At 35.8% G+C, this 22,672-nt stretch overlaps 3 protein-coding genes across 4 annotated transcripts; 1 reads left to right on the top strand and 2 right to left on the bottom strand.

The window, feature by feature from the left end:
• Nucleotides 1–557: 557 nt before the first annotated feature.
• LOC106161244 (uncharacterized) lies at nucleotides 558–6,725 on the bottom strand. The gene is made up of 3 exons (XM_086996771.1): nucleotides 6,640–6,725; nucleotides 6,255–6,375; nucleotides 558–3,429 (listed from the first exon to the last, which is right to left on the bottom strand). Exons 2-3 carry the CDS (start codon nucleotides 6,364–6,366, stop codon nucleotides 3,023–3,025), a joined length of 519 nt encoding a protein of 172 aa, XP_086852897.1. The 5' UTR covers nucleotides 6,367–6,375; nucleotides 6,640–6,725; the 3' UTR covers nucleotides 558–3,022.
• Nucleotides 6,726–7,105: 380 nt separating this feature from the next.
• LOC106179446 (COP9 signalosome complex subunit 6) lies at nucleotides 7,106–17,894 on the top strand. Of its 2 annotated transcripts, none has more exons than XM_086996768.1 (10): nucleotides 7,106–7,298; nucleotides 7,815–7,946; nucleotides 8,638–8,726; nucleotides 9,007–9,069; nucleotides 9,656–9,706; nucleotides 9,904–10,018; nucleotides 10,485–10,577; nucleotides 10,749–10,849; nucleotides 11,286–11,354; nucleotides 16,860–17,894. In XM_086996768.1, exons 1-10 carry the CDS (start codon nucleotides 7,142–7,144, stop codon nucleotides 16,929–16,931), a joined length of 942 nt encoding a protein of 313 aa, XP_086852894.1. In that variant the 5' UTR covers nucleotides 7,106–7,141; the 3' UTR covers nucleotides 16,932–17,894. The 2 variants fall into 2 exon arrangements, with proteins under 2 accessions (XP_086852894.1, XP_086852896.1); XM_086996770.1 differs by having other exon boundaries at nucleotides 9,659–9,706.
• On the bottom strand, nucleotides 17,750–22,637 carry LOC106161241 (uncharacterized). Its single transcript, XM_013538140.2, has 6 exons — nucleotides 22,371–22,637; nucleotides 21,213–21,394; nucleotides 20,398–20,643; nucleotides 19,859–19,986; nucleotides 19,518–19,587; nucleotides 17,750–19,236 (listed from the first exon to the last, which is right to left on the bottom strand). Exons 1-6 carry the CDS (start codon nucleotides 22,552–22,554, stop codon nucleotides 19,081–19,083), a joined length of 966 nt encoding a protein of 321 aa, XP_013393594.2. The 5' UTR covers nucleotides 22,555–22,637; the 3' UTR covers nucleotides 17,750–19,080.
• Nucleotides 22,638–22,672: the final 35 nt, after the last annotated feature.

Genomic DNA, 22,672 nt, shown 5'->3' on the forward strand with positions numbered 1-22,672 from the left:
CAGTGAAGTGAGCGGAGGTGGTAGACTGTACGAAGTAGGAGTGACGACGCCGACAGCAGTCAAACCAACCACTACACTGTATATATATATATATATATATATATATATATATGTACAGGGGTACAAATATAGGCCTATATATGTATACTTAAGTTCAGCAGTTATGAAACACCTTGGCGATTCCCTTAAAAATTACTCCTTTACTGTTTAGAATTTATAAAGTTTTCACCACAAAATGAGTACATGCATGTGAAAAACGACACCAGTGGTTTACAATTCCATCATGAAAATTAATCCATACATGTGAATTGATGGCAGAAAGTACCATGGCATGGTGATGGTGGATCAAAATTTCTAAAGCCATCTGAAACTCGGGCTGCACAAAGAAACAGTCTGGTCCAATACTAGCTGACAAGCTCCATACGCTTTTGGTCTGTATTTGTCAAAAACAAAAAGTTGGGTCATATTTCCGCAAATTTTGAAATTCCTCGATTTCATGGGCAGTTTTACTGTTTCATTTTAAGGGAAGAAAGTTTCATTTAATAAAAGCAGATCTGTACCTTTATCAACTTTTTTATTTGTTGACAAGTAATGCACATGCAGACTGTTTTCTTGGTTTTAGCACATTTTGACAGAACGGACATGACCTATATAATACTGAAACGACAATAATGACACTGGAGATTTTTATATATATTATATTTACATTTGAACATTGGAAACAGTGATACAAGTGAAAAATTTACTTTAAAAGTGCAAATAAAACTTGTTTAAAATACAAAGATATATTGTTGATAAAAAGAGAAGAATTTTATCAGCTGTGTTATATAATTATAAAAATCTTCAATCAATAGCTAAACATTGAACATGTTATTGAAATTTATCAAAATATTGGAGGTAGATCTAAACATTATTATGATCTTCAACTGTTGATTGAAGAATTTTTTTTTATTCTTATTAATAAATTTGCATTACCATACTACTTCATACAAGTCTTACAGACCAACATAACCTTGAAGTTTTTTTTAATCAAAGAGTTATAACTCCTTGTTTGGATTATATGTGAATATGTTACCAATAGCTTTGCATCTTATGCACTCTTTACTTTGTTAAGAGATTAAACTTTAAAAATTATATCTGGTATTAAATATTTATATCTGTACCAATATATGTACATTAAACACAGATCTGAAATACAAAATAATACTTGTCTAAAATATATATTGAACCTTTTGCTAATCTAGGCAACATATGAAATTTGTACATTCTCTATAAAGAAGATTATCTGACCAATCTTAGTTCATGTGTAGGTAGTAACATGGTGTTCTGAATCCAACGAGTACATCTCTCATGGCTTTCATATGCAGCTTTATATATAGTTATAGCTTTAAATTGCAACTATTATCACCTTCCATATAAACATTCTATCATGCAACTTACATCTAACTGTAAGCACTGTAGCTAATATACATTTTATGATCTAACATTTATCTAACTGTAAGCACCTTTAATCTCATTTGTTAATATGATCATAATTGTTCAATCTTTGGTTTTCTGGGATAATAAACCACTGATGAATTCGTTATATATAACATAGTAAACACACATTGTTTTTTGGGGATTGCAATAACACATGACCACACTTCACACATACTGAACAGTAGCCACCCCCAGGGGCCCTAACCCCATGGATATCTATGACACTTCCTGGGTTTTGACTACTGATAATTATATTAATCGCAAAAGCTACATAAGTAGTCTACCTTTATGCATGGCTATTTCAAGTACTGATAAAAATTTCTTAATGTAATAAAACTGTATCTTCAAACCACAACGACAGCCCCACCACCAGTTACATTAAAATCTGTAAAGGAAAACGCACATCCCTGATGCATAAATTACACAAAGAGATGAAGAGGAGGGAGGCAGACTGAGGAAGACTTTTGTAACAAAACTGCAAGGTTAGTAAACAGTTAAAGGCATCCAACTACATTCCCTGTGGCTGCTACATCACACTTGTAATATTTTACAGTAACCAACATAGTTTATTTCACAGGTTTCAGCACCATGTGAGAAGATGAGTAAAAATATAAAACTGACAAGAAACAACATAAAAGGCAACTCCACAAGACAATCTATGGCACTGTTTCTCCCATGCACATCTTTAAAACTCTAATTGTTATCCAATAAGACTAAATTTCTCAAATGCCGATTGATATTGTAACCTTCTCTGTAAAGTGGAGAAAAAGACCATAAAACAAAAATGCACACCACCAGTACATTCAATAGAGATCAAATGCTTACTGTAATTCACTTACATATCTTGTAACAACCATTACTCAATAAAAAACTGCAAAAGAAAAAAAATGGTGGAGCAGACAATATTCTGCTGATATTCTTTGCCTCTTAAAATCATCACAACCAGGAGCACATTTCCTTTAAAGTAAAAAGAGAAAAAGAAAAAATAATAATTGGCCTAGCTTGTAGTTTTTAAAATTGTGCATAACTTGACAAAACTTGAAACTGATTGGAAAAATAATACCAGCTCTTTTTTCTGCATTTAAAGGTGCACAAAAGAGGATTTTGGCAACAAAATTCATATTTAACTAATTATCCAAAGGTTACCCAGGGTTATCCAACCTTAAATCTTTTCTTCTAACTCGCCATAACTCTAACACTTTTGGAAAAAGCCCAGGAATTAAATCGGTGCATAAGTGAAGGTTTTCCAAATAGCGCACAGTTCATTTCCGTTCATTCAACTTCCAGGTTTCGTAAAACTTTTGCGCCAGGTCTCCTGCTCTTTTCAAACTGTGTCAAGATGGCTGACTACCAAGATTAAACAGGGGTTGGGGATTATGAATATTTTTTGTAATATGTACTTTTGTCCTGTGCTGTTCGCTTTAAATCACAGCAAACAAAACTGTCAGTAAAAGCTAAAGTTCTATATACCACCACTCCTCAGTTTCTATCACAAGGTGGCCTGTTTCACCTGGTTCTACAGGTGGTACATACAGGTGTTTGACTACCCTTGCAGAACTACAAGAAGTACAATAGTCACATAGATCACTACACCAAGTGGAATTGCAACATAAACGGCTATGACAGCCCTCCTGGAGTACTCCTGGGTCCTGGCATACACGCCCTTATCCCGCGCCCTGATTGCCTGCCACATCCACGTATTGGCCACAAAGGCGATGCACGGACAAAATAAATACGAAATATAAGTCACGATCAAGACACGATAGAGACTTTTCCAACCCTTTGGCACCAGTTCATCAGAGGCAACTTTCCGTACCAGATGAGGGACGGTGATGGTACTCTCTCTGCAAGGGTTATCTGGTGTGTTACGAAAACCAGGTTCGATGGCAAAAGTGGCTGGCCCTGGCGCATCTTCTTCAGCTTCCATCACAACTATGTCATTTTCATCAACTGAAAATTAAGATAGAGTCATTTTTATCTTGAGACTGCATTCTTTAATTCTTGTTTTACGTGTAGCAAAATTGAATTACTAGTGCACTATCATGTCATTTAAAATAAATAAATAAATAATTAATTTAATACTTAAAGGATTTGCGTCATGCCGTCAGAATGGCCTGAACGGAACATATTCTTCAGAAAACATGCCCAACTAACGATATCTTTATCCAAATACACAAATTAAAAGCTCATTTTGTAAATTTTTGGCTTTAAAAAACGTCCTATTTGCTCGGCCTGGGAGTTAATGAGCCACGTGGTCACGTGGTCCGATGACGACAATCGTGCCACCGGAGAACAGAGCGTGCTTAGCTGTCAAACTGAGCTGCATTGTCTACCTGTAAGATGACTTCTCTGGCTTCTGATAAAAGTTCATACTCATTCAAATCTCTTACCCGAGGGGTCTAAATCCTCGTGAAGCTGTGTAAAACCATTTCCCGTCTAGTCAATTCTTTAACAAGCATTTAATTATGTTATCCCAAGTTGTATAAAACACTGCATTTGAATGAGTTAAGGGTACTGTTCATTATTGCATATGAGGTCCATGTTCTTGTGAAATTCAATTAATTTTATTAAACCGCTGACACTCCGTCTTGCATACTTTTATTAAACTGAGGTAAACAATGCCTGTTACCTTTACAAGTCCTATCTTAATCATCCATCTAACTGGAACTTCCTTTACCTCTTAAATAGAGGGTTAAATGGCATTCAATTTGTCTTGCTTGTATCGAACGCACTCTCTAAGCTTTACTCCAGTTATCTCAGGTAAAAATCTACCTGTGCGTTAGTTTCAAAGTGCAGCTCCCGTAGACCTGGGGGTACTAGATAAAATCTGAACACCAGGTTTATCGAGGAGCTAGAGAAAGATAGGAAGAATTTTTCCTGCACAGCTTCATAGGAATTTTAACACGGACTTGATCCAGCTTAGACCTCCAAACTAACAGGGTGACATGGGCAATTTTCACAAACAAATCATAAAACTATATTTCAGTTAGCCGCCTTTAAAATAAATATACCGTTCTGGGTAAATTAGAATATTTATTAAATTGCGAGAATATTTTTGACTTAAATGATGATTTTATTATTAATGGAAAATAAGCTACTATACGAGGTACATTTGCTGTGATTACGCTGTCCTTCAATGTTTTGTGTAAGTCTACATTTTGCTGTAGGTGCTTTAAATTTTTTTAAATCTGTGCGTACAATTTTTGCAGGTCTGGTTACGCCCCTGTTATGTGATGAGAGTCTAAATTTGGCAATTACTGTAGTTCCTTAGCTTATTTAAATAGAATTGCAGTGTAAATTTTTCAACAAGATGTGGGAGAAATAGCCCTTTACTCTTTGTAGATATTTCCCCCGTCAAAGTTTGTCTAAAATTATCTTTCAATCTTTACTCTTTCAAAGACAGTATAGAGTTATCTGACATATTTTCGTGTAAACTTAATGACAAGCCAAGTGTCTCCAGTTCATTCCGTACTCAATTTTACCCAAGCAAATTTTTTTCTTGAGTAGATCTTTATAGCACGGTGTTATAAGCTTACAAATTTGCAAAAAGTTTTGCGTACAGCCGCAGAATTTGCGTTTCAAGTTATAAAATGATCAATCTTTTAAATTATTTTATATTTCAGATAAAATAATCTTCAGAAACAAATCCTCAAAGCATAAACGAATTAGGATTACGAACCATTTTATTACAGCAGTTCCCATTTTTTCTTTAATATAACACTCGTTTTCCTGTTTTTCCTCAACACGTTTTCTTCCACGGAAGTATAGCCTGGGCATACGCATGCTTCAAGATACCTTGAGAGCAATTTCTTTTATTAATGTTCGCGACCGTGTTTGAACTTAATTGTTCAAATATTGATATTTTATGTCATTTACAAATACCAATAAAATAACCCCATGAAATAAATGAGATATATTGAAAAATATGAAAGCCCACCAAGACGAGTTTCATACCTGTTATTACCTGGCTTGGGAATTGCAGCGGTGCATAATTAACAGGTTTTATTGTTAACGAACTCTTGGTCAACTACAATGCATTTAAAAATGCAACAGCAATTAGTAAGCTTGCCAACTGATGACAGTATCTAAAAGACTATCAGCTTTTGATATGATCTAAAACACCTGAGGTGACAGAGATCGCGAGCATCACAACTATTGTCACCGAAGTTAGTAAGTTAGTCAGGGAAGACCGTCACAGACAAAGAAAGATAGTCAGGGAGTTCTGCAATTTTGGTGAATCCCAGGGCAACACACTGAGGCATAAAGAAAATTGCTCAACTCCGTTCAACACAACTTTCCAAAATTATTTTGTCTGTTTGCACCATGCAGCCCAGTTAAGTCTCATTGACCTTTATCCTCATTGTCGTCACAGTACCGCGTGACCCAGATCTGTTGCTTCATTTATGCATATTGAGGTGAGGTTTACTAAAACGCTTTTTTACTACTAATAGATTGTTTTTATAATTTTTAAATGGCGGGGATCGATTAAAACATACCTCTAGTGACTAGATTGAGTGCTGAATCTTCAAAATTCGAGAAATTGATTTTTATATGACCATTGTCCTTTAATTAATGTGTATATTAAAATGAAAGGGCAATCAGCCTAGTTTGCAGAAAAATAATTTATTCAATGGTTATTAAGGACACTGCAAAGTGATGGAGGATATCATATAGTATTACTTCATTTTACCTAATTTCACAAATGTCTTGAACAGTGACACTAGAGTGACTGCCAATTAATCTATAACAAGCGTAAAACTGAAAATGTCACCCACCTCCCCCTGCTTCTTTTGCTTTGGTAAGCTGTGCAGTGTTTTCATTGTTGGTAGGCGTGGCATCCACACCAGGGTACGGTGGGGGAGGGACCCCATAAATCTGGTAAGACATGGTCTGGACCTGAATGTCAATATACAATATCAATACATGTGATAAATAAATCTAGCAGGGAGACAGCAATTGATGTAAATGTTACAGGGATATGAATGGTCAAGGAAATTTTAATAATAAAATCAAATAATAATATGGAAATTTATTTAAGTCTAAAATCCATTAAAATAGTTCAGCAGACTTTACATCAAAAATAAGTCCTTGAGAACGCAATTACCAAGACACCTATGTAAAAATAAAATATAATACAGTACTTAAAACAAACTTCTCTACCTTGTTGCTGTTAGGAATATTTTGCAAATTCCAAAAGAATTGCAAATCTGTTTTGCATTTACTTTTCTGATCAGTTTGAATTTTTTCCTGATATATATATATATATATATATATAATCATAATGATGAAATACTGGTAAATGATTATACAAACGGATACGTGTGTCGTATTTCGTAATCACTGTACCAGGTTTGATCTACATGCCCAGTCTCAACATTCAACAATTTGTACTTAAACTTACAACAGCTACTGTCTCATAGAGACTAGAGAGGTACAGGGCAGTACAACCTTCTAGTAGCAAATATTTGAAAGACAGTTACCTACTAACCTGGCACTGTTTCCCTTCTTTTAACTAAAGTAACAAATTAATGTATTTACACACGTCAAAACTGAAGCTTGGGCGAGATTTTACTGATTATTCACCGTCAGTCCCGGATCCTAAGGGTAACTTTCGGCTTATCTTGCATGACTACTTCCCTAGGTGGCGCTTTGAATTGCTGCGATGGCTTCGAAAATGGAGGTGGATGCGGCTCCGTCAAATGTTATGGCGTCCTCTAGCTTGTCTGGCAGTGTATCGGTGCAGCTCCACCCACTGGTGATAATGAATATATCCGAACATTGGACGCGAGTCCGGGCTCAGGAAGGAAAGCCTGTAAAGAGTGAGTTACGCCTCGCCTGTGGCTGTGTGTGTTATTGACACTGTCATTGTCATTTATAAGTACACAGACGAAGTAACTTAAATACATACTTACTTTTTACGATGATGCGAACAACATTGTTCTCTGAAAAATTCCAGGTTGTTTGTCATTCGATCGAGAGTTTTATTACTATGTTGTCAACATGTGAGACTTTAATGAAGTAATTATAAACTAATGAAAGTTTTGAGACAAAATAGAAGTTTCTACAATAATGCATGACAGTGTTATAAAAACAGTAACACCTCAATTAGCTTGGAATTCGGAAAATGTGACATTTGTGAAATTGGAAAATGGGTCCCTCATTGTTTTAGAATTGTGTACTAGTACTGCTATATGTATAAAATTATTATCTTTCTCATACATGTATTTAAATGTAGTAAAATTATTTTTATATAAGAACAGAAAATTATTAACTTGAGATGGAGTAAAGAATGAATCTTTATAAACACATAAAAACTTGAACATTTCTTTTTCCAGTTCTCGGAGCATTGATTGGTAAACAGCACAGCCGAAACATCGAAGTGATGAACTCATTTGAACTGATGTTTGACATTGTAGAAGGAGACACTATAATTGACAGGGAGTACTACACTACTAAAGAAGAACAGTGTAAGTCACTTGATATATATATAACTTCAGCTGATACTAAACACCAGTGGCAACAAAACTACTAGTATGGTGTTTGCTCCAGTAATGTGGAACATAAGTAACAGTTGCCACTTAGTTTTCACCAATTAGTTTCCAAGGATGATTTTAAAAACAACTCAACAATTCTTTTAAAGAAATATTACAGTTGAAGTTATTTTTTGTATAACACTTTGTATAATGTGAATTTCCTTTCAGTGTCTTAACTGTGGGTTTTAGATCTTGTCTTAATATTGGGATGTTTTTGGTTGTAAAATCTTCTGAATTTTACAGGTTTTAGACTTTAGATAAATATTATAATTTTTTGTATTATTATCATTATAAACTTTTGCTAAAACTAGTGTTTATTTAAGAGCTACATGAAAGGCTTAAACTGTTATTGTTGCTTTTACTTTGATTGAATTGTTTTGACTTCATTGGTGAAAAAATAAATATACCATAGAATTGTTGACTGTTTAAGTTAATCTAAGTTTGCCGCATGAAAAAAATGTATATAATAATATGTTAAAAGACACTACATCTATGACCTGCTTCTGGTGTGGACCGAGGGACATAATGTTTTTTTATGCCTTGCCTAACTCATTGCTCTGGTATAATCTTACTTCTAAATAATATGTATTATATTAACATTATACTTTACATTTTCTACTTTCAGTTAAGCAAGTTTTTAGTGACATGGACTTCCTGGGTTGGTATACAACTGGAGAGATGCCAGATGAATCAGACATCACAGTACACAGACAGGTAAGAGATACTGGAGAGATGTATGGGGTGGAGGGGGGGGGGGTGGGGGATGTCGGTGCCTTGTTGATAATTAATTTGCAATTAAATTATATATGTTACACTTGAAATGCTTACATTGTTATTAATTTTAAAAGAATTTAATTTGAGGACATATAAGTACATTCTAATTTAAAAAAAATTAACAAATTCGAGAGCCACTCACAAGAGGACTGCACTGTACATGGTACTTAAATTAAAAAATGCAATAAATGAATACTAAAAATTTCACTATTTTTCACAGGTTTGTGATATCAATGAAAGTCCAATTTTCCTGAAGTTGAGTCCAGTATCAAGACAAGCTGATGTGAGTTTTAACTTATGAAATTTTAATTTTAATATTATTCTTGAAATATTTTGATATTTATAGGTATTGGTATTGGACATTGAATACTTTTTATCTGATTTTGCAGTAGATCTTATATAACACATTTTAATAATTAAACCTTTGTGCTCATGTTTTAATACACATAAGTAAAGTTAAGCTCCTTTTTATAGTGTAAATTAAATTTAAACTCATAAATTGATCAGATTATATGCTAGTACTTGATTTTGAAGGAAAAAAGTCTGTTGGGTATCTTTCATTTATTGATGAATAAGTAATTGGATAAATTGCCAAATCTGCCAGGATGGCTTTAAAGAGGGGGGATGGGAAGGGGGGGGGAGAGGAAAAAGAAAACAAATGTTAGTTTATCAACAATTTTTGAATGCTTAACAAATTTTATAATATAATTATGCTTTAGAATACATGTAGTTTCTTTGACTTTGACCTTGATATCATTTGTAGCTGAGTTGAACAAGTAAGAGATATTGAGAAATCGTGGTGAGGTGTTTTTTCCTCATTCAGAAGTTGTACAGATAGAATTGACTCCCTGACATTGTTTTATTCCCAGCAGCTTCCAGTCAGTGTGTATGAGTCTGTAATTGACCTGGTCAATGGGGTGGTGAGTGCAACACCTTATATTAACTACAGCTACGTAGTCAGAATTAAGATTATCATACAAGTTTATAGTCTTTGAGTCAATCTCATATTATATTTTTTCTAGACACCTTCCCCCCACTCATTTGACTTCATCTATACTCCTATACAGACTTTTAAAAAACTTGATTTAAACTTGTTCTTACTCTCCTGTAATTCCAGGCCACCATGTTGTTTGTGGAGCTCCAGTACACGCTGGCCACAGAAGAGGCCGAGAGGATAGGGGTGGACCACGTGGCCAGAGTGTCCAGTTCAGAAAGTGCTGAGAACTCACTAGGTCAGTGGTCAGTGTGTCCTCACACTGAGACACCAATCTGTGGTCCCACTTGTGACTCTGTTGGCATTATGAAATATTTTCTTATGAAAGAGTATAACTGAAAATGGGGAGGTTGATACATGTCTAGATAATATGAACAGGTAGTACTAGTAACTGTATACCTTCATATAGAGATGCAATTAATGTCACAGGCATGCTCTTTAAAATATTTAGTGCACAGATTGCAAACCTATATAATATAGGTTTGCACAGATTGCAAACCTATATTATATACATTACATATTATTTTATGTGTATTGTAAAAGGGACACATTGCAAAATTATATATTTACGCTATATACTGTATTGCTGTAATAAAAAAAAAAAAAACTAATAGTTTGTGTTTTATTTTCAGTACTGTATCAGCATTTTGATGTGACAAATATGTATATTTTACTGCATGATAAAATTGTTGCTATTTTTTCAGTCTCAGAACATCTTACAGCTCAACACAATGCTATCAAGATGTTACACGGAAGGGTGAAGGTTATCTTGGACTACCTCAAGGCAGTGCAAGCAGGTAGATATTACATTTGAGTGCCATATTGAAAGTTTGAGAAAAGGTTAGGAGGTGATCTTAAAATGTAATATGTTATGCCGAAATCTGCAGTTACTTTTATAATAACTGCACAACAGCTATTAAACTGATTGCTTTTTTTCTTTTTGGTTTCTTTATGTTATTTTTATCCAGGTGAAGTGCCAAAAAATCATGAGATACTCCGAGAGACATACAGCTTATGCCACAGGTTGCCAGTGTTAAGATCTGAGAAGTTCAAAGAGGATTTCTTCAATGTAAGAATATTTTTAGAAATTACTAATGTAGACTTCTTAACTACATTTGTCAATAAATAAATAAAAAAACATTTTTGGACATTTTTTTTTTGTTATTTTAACCTCCATTTTTGTTGCAACAAAAGTTTGCCTGCACAAAGGATTGAAGCTTTGTGAGGAAATGTTTGAAAATGATAATATCTAAGATTAATTATTCAAATAGGCTGAAAATGTAACCATGAAAAATATCTACAGTAAAAATGGCCCTTTTAAGGCATCATAATTATTACAAGTAAAAACACCACAAACATCTAGGCGATATGTAGAAAGTAATTTTTTTTTCGCTTTATTTGAATTGTCAAAAAAATCTTATGCCCACTGCGAAAACACATGGAGACCATATTTTGCTGCTTGTTTTCACTTTTAGATTCTATTTCTTTTTAATTTTCTGTTCCAGCAATGTAATGATGTTAGCCTAATGACATACCTAGGGACTCTTACCAAGGGATGCAATACAATCAATCAGGTAGGTTTATCATATGTAATATATTTTTTTAAATATATTGTAGAATTCAAAAATTAAACGAAACTTACCTGTAAGTTGAAGTTTGATGAGAATTCTACTTATCAGCTGACGAAATGGAGAGATTACATGAGATGCGCACGCATATCTACCCAGAATGCAAAATTTAAAGCTTGTTTATTGGTACAAGGGAAAAAGAAATGGAGAGATTTGGGAGGGCTAGAGGTGGGCATGTAATCTCTCCATTTCGTCAGCTGATAAGTAGAATTCTCATCAAACTTCAACTTACAGGTAAGTTTCGTTTAATTTTTGAATTCTACCATCAGCTGACTCCCATTCCAAGATTACATGAGGGTTTAAAGTTGTACCAATAAACACCAATTCCACAACTGAGGAGTAGTACAACAGTAGTACCCTGCTTGAAATGAATTGGAAAAAATCAATAAGCCGATAACTCACAAATTAAATATATTAACTTTAATAATAACTTTTAACAAATGAACCTTTTTAACAACATGAACTGTTTAACTACATAATAAACTTGCTCCTTAAACTGAGGGAGCCAACTTTAAATTTGAACACGTTAACCCTAATTTGAAGTGTATGTACCAAACATTTATACAGTACTAAGAAAGTCCTTTCTTTAACACAATCTAGGCCACAATTACACATTTGCCATGTCATTATTTTTCTGCCCTGAAACCATTACTTTGTTTTATTCAAAATTTTTGAACCAAATAATCCACTTTTATCAATTTTCTTCTCATAGTAACGAGCAAACGTATCCTTTTTGCTCCAACCTGCCGTATCTAAGATCGTCTGCAAAGGTACATTTGCTGCTTTTGCAGCCGAAGTAGCTGCAGCTCGCACACTGTGTGGTGTAAATACACAAGTATCAATACCAGCCATTTTTAGGACACACTTCACCCACCTCGACAACGTATCCCTTGAGACTGGTTTGTGTGGTTTCATGTAGCTGATGAATAGTGCAGTGTACTTGTCTCTGAGTGGACATGTACGCTTTAAGTACTCCGTCAATGTTACACATATGCACAATCTGCGATCCGGAGCATATGCTGGCACTGTGATTTGTGTTTGGTGATACCCTGGACGAGAGGTTTTCAAAAGATCGCCAAAAGAAACTTTCACCCGATGCTTATTAAGATCAATGTTCCTTGTATCCATAAGATGAAGGGACTGCCCCCTCTGACCTGCCAAAAGTCCAAATAACATAACCACTTTCAGTGTCAACTGTTTTAGAGACAAATTCTTTACTGGTGACCATGCTCTCAAAAAATTCAAAACAACAGTGGCATCCCAAATAACCTTAGTTTTAGGAATAGGTGGTTTAAGATTGAAGATACCTTTCATGAATCTGCAAATCAGCGGGTGTTCTCCCAAAGGTGAATCCCCGATGGTAAGAAAAGCTGACAAGGTGCTCCTGGCAGTGTTCAGTGCAGAATACTGCAAACCCCTCTCTGACAACTCAGTGAGAAATTCTACAGCAGATTTTACAGAGGCATGAAAGGGATTCCAATCCCTCTGACTACAAAAGGAAAACCACTGTTTGAAGTAACAGTTATACTGTTTTTTGGTGCCATCACGCCATGAGGCCTCGATAATCCGCTGAGCTGTCTCTGAAAGTTCTGCTGTGCCTGGCGTCTGCCAGAAACAAGTGCTGCTGCAAGCCTGATCTTGGGAAGGTGATCTTGGGCATTCAAGAGAGGGTGATGAATGACCGATACTGACCTGTCCCTGTGAAAGAGAGAAACAGGAAAATCAATAAGCATTGAACCAAGCAAGGAATACCAGTGCTGAGTAGGCCATAAGGGAAAAATAATAATACCTGTCACACCTTCCACTTTCATTTTTTGTAAAACTTTGCCCATCATGCAAAAAGGTGGGAAGGCATAAACAAATTTATGGGCCCAAGAAACTGTAAATGCATCCACCTCCATACAATCTGGATCTGGTTTCCATGAGTAGTAAACTTTCACTTTATTGTTAATTCTTGATGCAAACAAATCAATCTCAGGCTTGCCCCAAAGTCTGCAGATTTTTAGAAAAATATTTCTATCCAGCTCCCACTCACCATTGTCATGGTATGTTCTACTCTCTGCATCTGCCTCGATGTTTTGAGCTCCTGGCAGGTAAGCTGCTGTAACAAAAAGAGACCTGTTAATGCACCATAGCCACAATTCTCTAGCTACCTCATTACAATGATCTTTCTTGCCTCCCATATTGTTAATGTAGACTACTGCAGTGGTGTTATCAATTCTAATGAGTATGTGTCTGTTAGTAAATTGTGAACAGAAAGCTTTTATGGTAAAGTAAGCTGCCTTGAGTTCAAGTTCATTAATATGCTTTTTCTGCTCCTCCACCGTCCAATTCCCACCAGTGGACTGTCCATGACAGGTACCACCCCAGCCCACTGTAGAAGCATCAGAGGTCAAGACCACATCAGGGGTGGACCTCCTAATGGGAGCTGAGGCAGTAGTGATGTTATCCCTCCACCAACCAAGATCTATCATACATCTTTGAGGGAGAACAACCCTGGCATTGTAGTTCCCTGCGTGCTGTTGCAATACCAGTGATTTAAAATTATCACACCTACGATAATAAAGTTTCCCAAATTCAACTGCCTGGAAACTAGCCACCATTAGTCCAATAACCTCTGCTAATGCACGTATAGTGACTCTACCATTATCATCTATAATCTTAGAGATACGTGTGATCATTTTTTGAATTCTATCTGGGGTCAAGGTAACATTCATTAGGACTGAATTAATAATAAAGCCTAAGAAAGTTCTTTGTTGTGCTGGTTTAAATCGTGACTTGACTGGGTGAGTAACCCAGCCAGACTTCTCAGAATATTCAAAAGTGATCATAACATTCTCTTCACATTCTTCCTTGTCACCAACCAAAAACGAGTCATCAATATATGAAGAGCAAAGAAAACCTTTCTTTCTAAGTTCAGCAAACATAACCTTTGTGATTTTAGTAAAGATTCTTGGAGCAGAGGCTAGACCGTTAGGCAGACAAGTGAACTGATAGAGGTTTGAATTCCAAACAAATCTCAAGTACTTTCGATCTTCATTTCTTATGGGCACTGAGAAATAAGCATCCTTCCAATCAATCGATGCCATGTAGCAATTAGGGAAAATTAAATCTAAAGCTGTCTGAAAAGTATCCATCTTGAAATGATGATACTGAATAAATTTGTTCAACTCTGTCAGATCTAGAATGACTCTGATACCACCATCTTTTTTGTCCCTGGTAAATATATTTGATATGAACTCACCCGAAGAATGTTGGGCGGGTTGAATAATGCTTTTGCTCAACATAATTTGAATTTGCTGGTCAATAAGCCTGGATTTAGTTTCATCAAATCTGTAAGGCTTAGGGACAGCTTGCTGCACTGGCGTATCATTGAATTCTAATGCCACCCCTTTAATACATGAAAGGATATGAGCATCAGAAGTCATTGTTCTCCAGAAGTCAAAATATTCCCTCAACCGACCAGCTTTGAAGTTATTCACTGCCTCTAAAGATCTAGCCTCTGCTAATCTCATAAATTCATCAAATTTACTTACAATTTCTATTTCTTTTGCTGATTTTTGTCCTTTCTGCCTTGGTTTTGGCTTCCTGTTTTGTAAGTTTGCTTTTTGTAATTGTACGTGCTGTAGGGACCCTGTTGGTAGTGGGGGCGCTGCTGCTGGGTCCACCCCGCGGCACCCCACCTGCCTTCCCCCGACATCTGTCTAGGGTAGTAAAGCCTGCTATAACCCTGGAAACCACGGCCACGTGCCTGTTGCTGTAATGAGCCAAAAGCATGCGAAGGGTTCTTAGCAAAACTGGAACGAATTTTCTTAGGTCCCCCAAGACCCAATTTTTCGCCTTCAGCCAATTCTTTAAGATTTTTCTGCAACTCTGTACCAAATAGGAGACTAGACTCGTCCTTGACCTTAGAAGCCACTCTCTGCGCTCTGGGTGGTAAGTCCTTTTTAATAGAATTTCTGCGATGCAAATTCAGTTCATGCACAGCACTGCCCATCAGTGCCAGAGAGTCCATACAACCACGTATGGCACGGGGTATATCAGCATTTTTCCCCTCGGCTCTTGCTTGATAGAGTTGATCTACAACCTGTACAATGGGCAAGACGCTCTTAACCATCCTTGCCCCAATTTTGCTCACTGCAATGTCAGTAATGCGGGCTGAGGTGTTCATAACATCCCAAATTTCTTGATTCACACGGGCGTTGCAGATATTGGGACAATTCTCAGGTCTCAGACATTTTTCTGACAACGCTTTCACTTTTTCATCTGACATGGGAGATGTAAACATATTGTTAATAAGCTCCCCGAACTTTGCCTGAATAGCAGGCCCCACTTCTTCATCAGGGGCAAGGAATTCCTTCTCTAACTCAGCTAACAGTTCATCCTCCTGCTGCTGAATATCCCCTTCATCATCAGGGTCAAGCAATTTATCAAGTTGCATGTCTATATCATAATTTTCACCTGCCTCCGTATGATCTCCAAATTCATCAAATGGCGCATTGGAAAATTCGCTATCAATGCGACTTCTCTTAGCCATGGAGTTGGAATCAAAACAGAGAGCACTTTCAGCGCCTCTCTTCATTGCAGGTGCTGTAAAACACGCCTCATCATCATCATCATCATGCGTTGCATTGGTAGCCGACGTGCGTGACGCCGACGAACAGGACAAAGCGTTATCTGCTACTGCACTTTTCCCATCTTTACTTGCCGACATTTTGTCAGTTTTTGGATTGTTTGGCGCTACACGAGCGGCCGAGGCCTTTTTGGCTTTAGCTTTAGCTTTTTCGGCATCGGACTGAAACACAGTCTCCGCTAAATTAAATTGCTTGTTGCTCATTTTTTCCATGACAAAGAAAAAACTACTTCCACGTGACTCAGCCAGAACTTGGAGTCGAAGAACGAGATTAACTTCCCGCGCACGAGAGCCTCAAAATTAAGAGACACAGTTTCGGCATAAATTGCAAATGCTAACCGCATCAGTAAGGCAATGTCCTTCGCCGCAGAAAAGGACCATATGATAGGAAATTAATAAGAAAAAACGCGATTTTGCATCAGCAAAAATCGTTCGCTGCTCTGGGTAACCATTATGCAGCGCTAATTGCATTCTGGGTAGATATGCGTGCGCATCTCATGTAATCTTGGAATGGGAGTCAGCTGATGGTAGAATTAATCAAAGAAATGACTTTCAAATTTTCTTGTTTCAGCCTTTCCAGACTGGCCACATATTAGAAAACTTTTAAACTTTTCTTCTTAACTTTGGCAAAGTATGGAGAGTTATTTCTATGAAACAGAGCTAATTGCTTATAAAATCAAAAGTGATTTAAATTATCAAAGAAAAAGCCATATCAGTATCAGTTTAACACTTCATTCGATTAGATGGTAAAGAGTTTAGCTCTCTTGCTGTGAATTTCTTATTGTAAATTTAATACTTAAAATTTCATCTTTTTTCAGTTTGTGAATAAATTTAATGTCCTCTACGATCGGCAAGGCATGGGCAGAAGAATGAGAGGGCTCTTCTTTTAACATTCACTTGGGAAATACTTTATGTACAATACAGAGAAAGAATGAAACAGAAAGGACAATGGAGCAAAATTGCACTGTGGCAATGACTAAACCCACAAACTACTCATCGAGGAATCGGACAATGCTTTGTATGTTCTACCCTGTCAGTGGACTGCACTACTTTACACAATGAAAGAGCATGTATGACTCAACTAACCGTACCACCATTTGTGTAATCATGCTCCTCCCCCCCTCCCCCGAGGCCTTTAGATTACAAAATATATTTAGTACAAGTAACAAGTACAAGTAAATGACAGATGGAGCTTGCCAGAATCTACCCATTGACAGATTCCAGGAAGTTTTTTCATCTGGTTTTGATGTTTCTGTCAATGTAATGGATAAAACTAAGTAGGCAGGGTGGGTGCATAGATAATGTAATAACTGAAAAACATTTCGAATGGGGAATTTACCAAGTGAAGTGTGGAGAAATGGAAGCTCTCGGGCCAGTAGTCAGAGTTCAAAACACACCACCTTCAATTATTTTGATGCCAGTACCCTTAATTCCATATTTCACAGGGTAGTAGCTAACTATTAGTATTAGCAAGCAACTTTTCTCAGTATCTTGAAATGTCAGAGGTTAGGGTAGTTTTAAAAAACTGAAACTATAGGATTAAAATCCACATGCAACTTTTTTTTAGTTATAAATAACATGTATTGTCAGTAAACAATAGTTTTCATTTGGCTCTTGTTTTCCAACTTCTACATCACATTTTTTCTTTTTATATAAAATAATGTGAACAGTTATCATGATGAATGAGGAGTACGTCAAGTTGCAAAAAATGTCACATAAATTTATTCCTAACATTTGAGGATAATATGATATGTGTCTTATAACTGAAGTGTATGATATACTGCAACAGCAAAGGAAAGTCAAATATACATTGACATTGATGTAAACTTTCAAATAAAAGACTATGAAAACAATGTTGACTGAGTTTTGATGCGGTGCTTTGCATTATATCTAGCCTTCTAAATTCACGTAAAAAAGCATGTTGTAGAAAAATCCTTCTGAAGATCAACCATAAACATTGTGGTAATCTTGTCATTGTAATAAGACGAAATCAAATGTAAACCTATAAAGATTAACTAAAAAATTATAATAAATATACAACACTTATGTCTTTGGTTAACCGTTTCCTGTATGTTGATTGACAACACTATTGAAACAATTGTTAGTGCTTGGCATGTATGTTGCCACGCCTGGTGATACTTTTGTTTTTCTCACTGATAGTTTAATAAGGTTAACTTTGCATTTCATAAACTTCTTAAGTCTAAACCTGATGTTGGTCTGTGTTCTGCCAGAGTAACTAGCACATATAGGTACATTTTTAAGAGTGAGTCAGCCATTAAATGCCAAGATTTAAAACTCTTTATAATTATATTTGTTTATTTTCTGTGTGTGTACTCATTCTTTTTCTGTGCATTATCTAGCTGGTGGCACATACTGAGGAGGCAGTATTGCCTCTCTGATCTTCTAGTTTTAAGATTTTAAAATCATAGCACAATAATCAATCACATTGTTTTATTTCATGTTCTGAATGAGCTTGACCTTGAAACTATAAACAGCGAGCACTCCAAAAGCACAGACTTCTATCATCCTTGGCAATACAAAATTCTTCTAAGAATATATTAGGAGAAAAAATTAGCTGGAATTCCGATCATTTCTTTTCCTACTGAATCACGACAAGTGCCCTGTATTCTGATCATTTCATCAAACACATTATGTCAACTAACACACAATTTGAAACCTGTGGCAATGAAAACATAATCTACTGATGTGACTTCAACTTTGCCTTTGACTAAGGAGGCTGAAGAATTTGCCTTGGCACAAACATGACTTGAACAACGAATCTCCTTCATTTCAATGACAAGTTGTTATCCAATAGGCTTGGAATGTGAAATATGTCTACTTGTTGATTAAACTTTCATGACAATAATTCAGTACGCATTTAACACGTCACTGCACTTCCTCCAGGTGGTATTTTGTGAAATCATCCTTGAAATTAAATGTAAACTGCACTACATCGGGGGCTGTCTAAACTTCAGACCAGAATTACACACACAAATTATTATCAGAGCTGATAACTGTTTTGATGCTATGAAGTTAATATCAGCTTAAATTGAGCTTTTCAATATCTTCATATGTGACTACGCTGACTCGCTTCTTGGCCAAGTTTTCTCCATGTTTTCTGAGTCTCATCATGTAGTCAGAGTGATAATAACCATCCGTATAGTCCATGAATCTTTGGTAGTCAGTTTGGAGCTCCTGAAAATAGTTGACATGACAGACATTGACAATGAATAAAGAACATCCATATAAATATTTGAAATAAAAGTCATATTCACATACCCGGTAATTTGTTTCCTTTTTAAGGTGTATTTTTGCTGCATTAGAGTATTTTACTTGTGTAAATATAAAATGTGTAGCTGTGAACAACAATGACAATTTCTGCCAGCATAACGCACATGCTGTAGGTTGAACCACCTCTTTAATGTCTTTAAGGTGTAATTTGCAGTGCAATGTAATATAAAACTTTTAATTCATACCTTGAAGTCACCTTCCACTTTTTCTTTATGACGGATCTCTTTTTTATATTTTCTGGTGAGGATATCATACCTGGAAAGATAAAATGGCATGCTATGATGCTGATATTGTGAAAGACAGTTTTTACCTTAATACTAACAGCTTATCTATGACAACAGAAATTTATATAATAGTTTTCACCTTAATGTTATACTCAGGTAACAGTTTATCTTCAATAAATGAAATTTATACATTTTTAGTTTATAGAGATTTGAAGTTTTTTTTTTTTATGTCACACTGGTATTTGGTCAATTAATCCAGCTGACAGCTCATATGTATTGCATGTGTCAAAGTCACTGCTTACTTGTGTTCATGTCTCTTGATCTCCTCTTGATGGAGCTTGGCCACACGTGCTGCCTCCTGCTGGGCAAGTCTTTCACACTCTTCTTTTGTAGCAGCAATGGCTTCTTCCAATTTCTTCTTGTGACGTTCCTTTAAATGGTAAATTAACAGTTTTTAAGGACTATTATGTCGTCATGTACTGCATATTAGCAACATGTTTTTCAGAAAATCCATTAAATTCATAGGAATGATGTCAATATCATCAGAATATTTTGATGTGTTGTATTTATCCATTTTAGCATTCAATACCTGAATTATAACAAATATGTTTTGGTTAAATTTGAAATCCATTTATCTTTTTAAATAATTTGTAATCACAGTTATTCAATTCGAATTCTGAATGCTAAGTAAAGCATTCAGCTGATTATTTTATTGTTTTTCATTGTTTTTTTTTTTTTTTTTTTGTTTCAAAGATTTTTTAAACAACTGAGTCAGCAAATTGGGATACAGAAAAAGGTCAGCACTCATCACTTTTCCAATATTCAAGGAAAAAATCTTTACCCTAGCTTTCTGTAAGGTCTCTGCAATAGCCAACTCCTTCTCTAAAGCAAACTCATCTCGCAGCCTCTTTTCTAGTATAGCACAGGCCTCGTCTATTGCCTTTTGTTTAATCCTCTCTGCCTCTTCCCACTGTTTTCTCAGGGCCTCCTCTTTCTCTTTCTGGAGCTTTTTGGTCAGTTCTCGTATCCTTTCCTCTTCTGCTCTGTCTCGCGCTTCAGCAACCTTCCTGGCCAACTCCTCATAGTACTGAGAATAATAATAATAATAATAATAATGAGAATAAGAATAATAATGATCTATTTCTAAAAAAAACACACTACATGTGTACCTCAGTACTTCCTAAAACATTTAACTTCAAACTTGAATAAATTGTATTAAAACTGTATTCAAAACTGTCAGCCTTTAATACATATAACAATTAGGCAGAACTGTTTCTGTTCTGTGTTCTCATGTCAGATGAACTGAGTGAAAATGTCTGTAATTTTAGCTTTGAAGTCAGATGAAACATTTTACATAACTGAAATAACATAAGTGTACTAATTAAGCCTAGTATGGTAGAGTTGTTTTAAAATTTTTTGAGTAGTACAATTTGTTTTAATTGAAATTTTCTAATATAGTGTTATACAATGTGCCATTAAAAATTAATTAAAAATAAAAGCCTCTCTCATCTCTCTCTCTCTCTGTCTCTCTCTCACACACACATGCAAGCACAAGCACACAGACAAACACACACACACACAATAAACACACACACACACACACACACACATACACACACACACACACACACACACACACACACACAATAAACTCACTGCTTTTTGCTCCTCCAAGGCCTTTAACTTTTCCTCTGTCAAATCTTTTCTCAATCTTTTCAGTGCTGCTCTCAACTCCCGCGTAGCTCTTTCTTCAGCAGCTTGTATGGCTTCCCTTACTGCCTCCTGCTTCTCATCCTCTCTCTTGGCTGCTATGCCGCCTTCAATGTCATAACCTATGTCTACAGGAGACAAAAGTATTGTGACATTATTTTTCCTGTCCTCAAGTTTTAATTTGGGAGAGCTTCAACTATTAATCAAAAATTGGGTCTCCATAATTATCAAAGGACTGAAGGACAAAGATGACACCAAACCTCATATCCTCTCCCTGAATCTTTGGTGAAGATATAGCCATCATCATCATCATCAAATTACAGAAAGAAGCATGAGATGAAGTGGCCATTACACACTTCAGTAGGTTAAATGTCCTGCTGGAGAAATGTGATAATTCAGTAGACTGAGAAACAAGTAAGTGATACAAAGAGAAGAGCTTGGACCAACATTATTAGAAAAAGAATTAGAATATTGGAAACGCAATGTGCATGCTGAAATGATGTAAAAAAATTGAAAAAAAAAAAAAAATGCACAGACTTTGAAGTATTAATAAGACAGAGTACAACAGAGTGAAAAAAATTAAACAGTTAAAGCACCAATGAACAAATATAATCACACCTATTGTCCATGCACTAGGGTAAGATATTCACTAGAACTGACCTTGCTAATAAAGGGTCTCAAAGTAAAGTATCTTGTGTTGGTAGGAAGGTTATTTTGTGTGTGTGTGTGTGGGGGGGGGGGGGGGGGGGGGGCGGGTTGAGAGAAAGAAAGCATGAAAAGATGATTCTGAATTTCAAACAACTAAAAGACTGCATTCAGAAAATTCTAATTTAAGTGCTGAAGAACGTATATGTTCTTAACATATCACTTGAAGGGGGAAATTATCTTTATTAAGAATTAAACCATAAACATGTACTAGTATGATATCAAAGAGACGTTTAACTTTAAGCAAAATTTAAGCCTAATATATGCTATGTGTAATCTAAACAAGACCATGTATTTGTCTTTAACCACATAAAGAATACAAAAAAAGATTATCTGATTTCTTCAGACCGTAACAAACGATACACTGAGATGATTTCTAAATTATCAATGTCGCCTTACCAATGATGCTGCCATGCTGGACTCGCTGAGTTTGGAGAGTTGTAGTATTTAAAAGTCGTTCAAGAATTTGTAGAGGGTCGTGTGGATTTCTCATTTGCTGTCGAAGCAAACTGCTCCTGCTTCGTCTGTTCGACTGTGGCCTACTTTGTGACCTGCTGACCGGCGCACTCGTTAAATTCTCCATTAAAGTAGCGTTCACCGAAACATATTTCAAGTGCTCCTCGCAGCCGGAAGTTTTTATTACAGCGTGTGGTTGCTGGGACCGATTTTATTATGCTCTAAGCTTAAGCAAAATATCGTCG

This window comes from Lingula anatina, chromosome 10, assembly GCF_051362555.1.
Source record: "Lingula anatina isolate TDL-2025a chromosome 10, LinAna3.0, whole genome shotgun sequence".
Lineage (NCBI taxonomy): Eukaryota > Metazoa > Brachiopoda > Lingulata > Lingulida > Lingulidae > Lingula > Lingula anatina.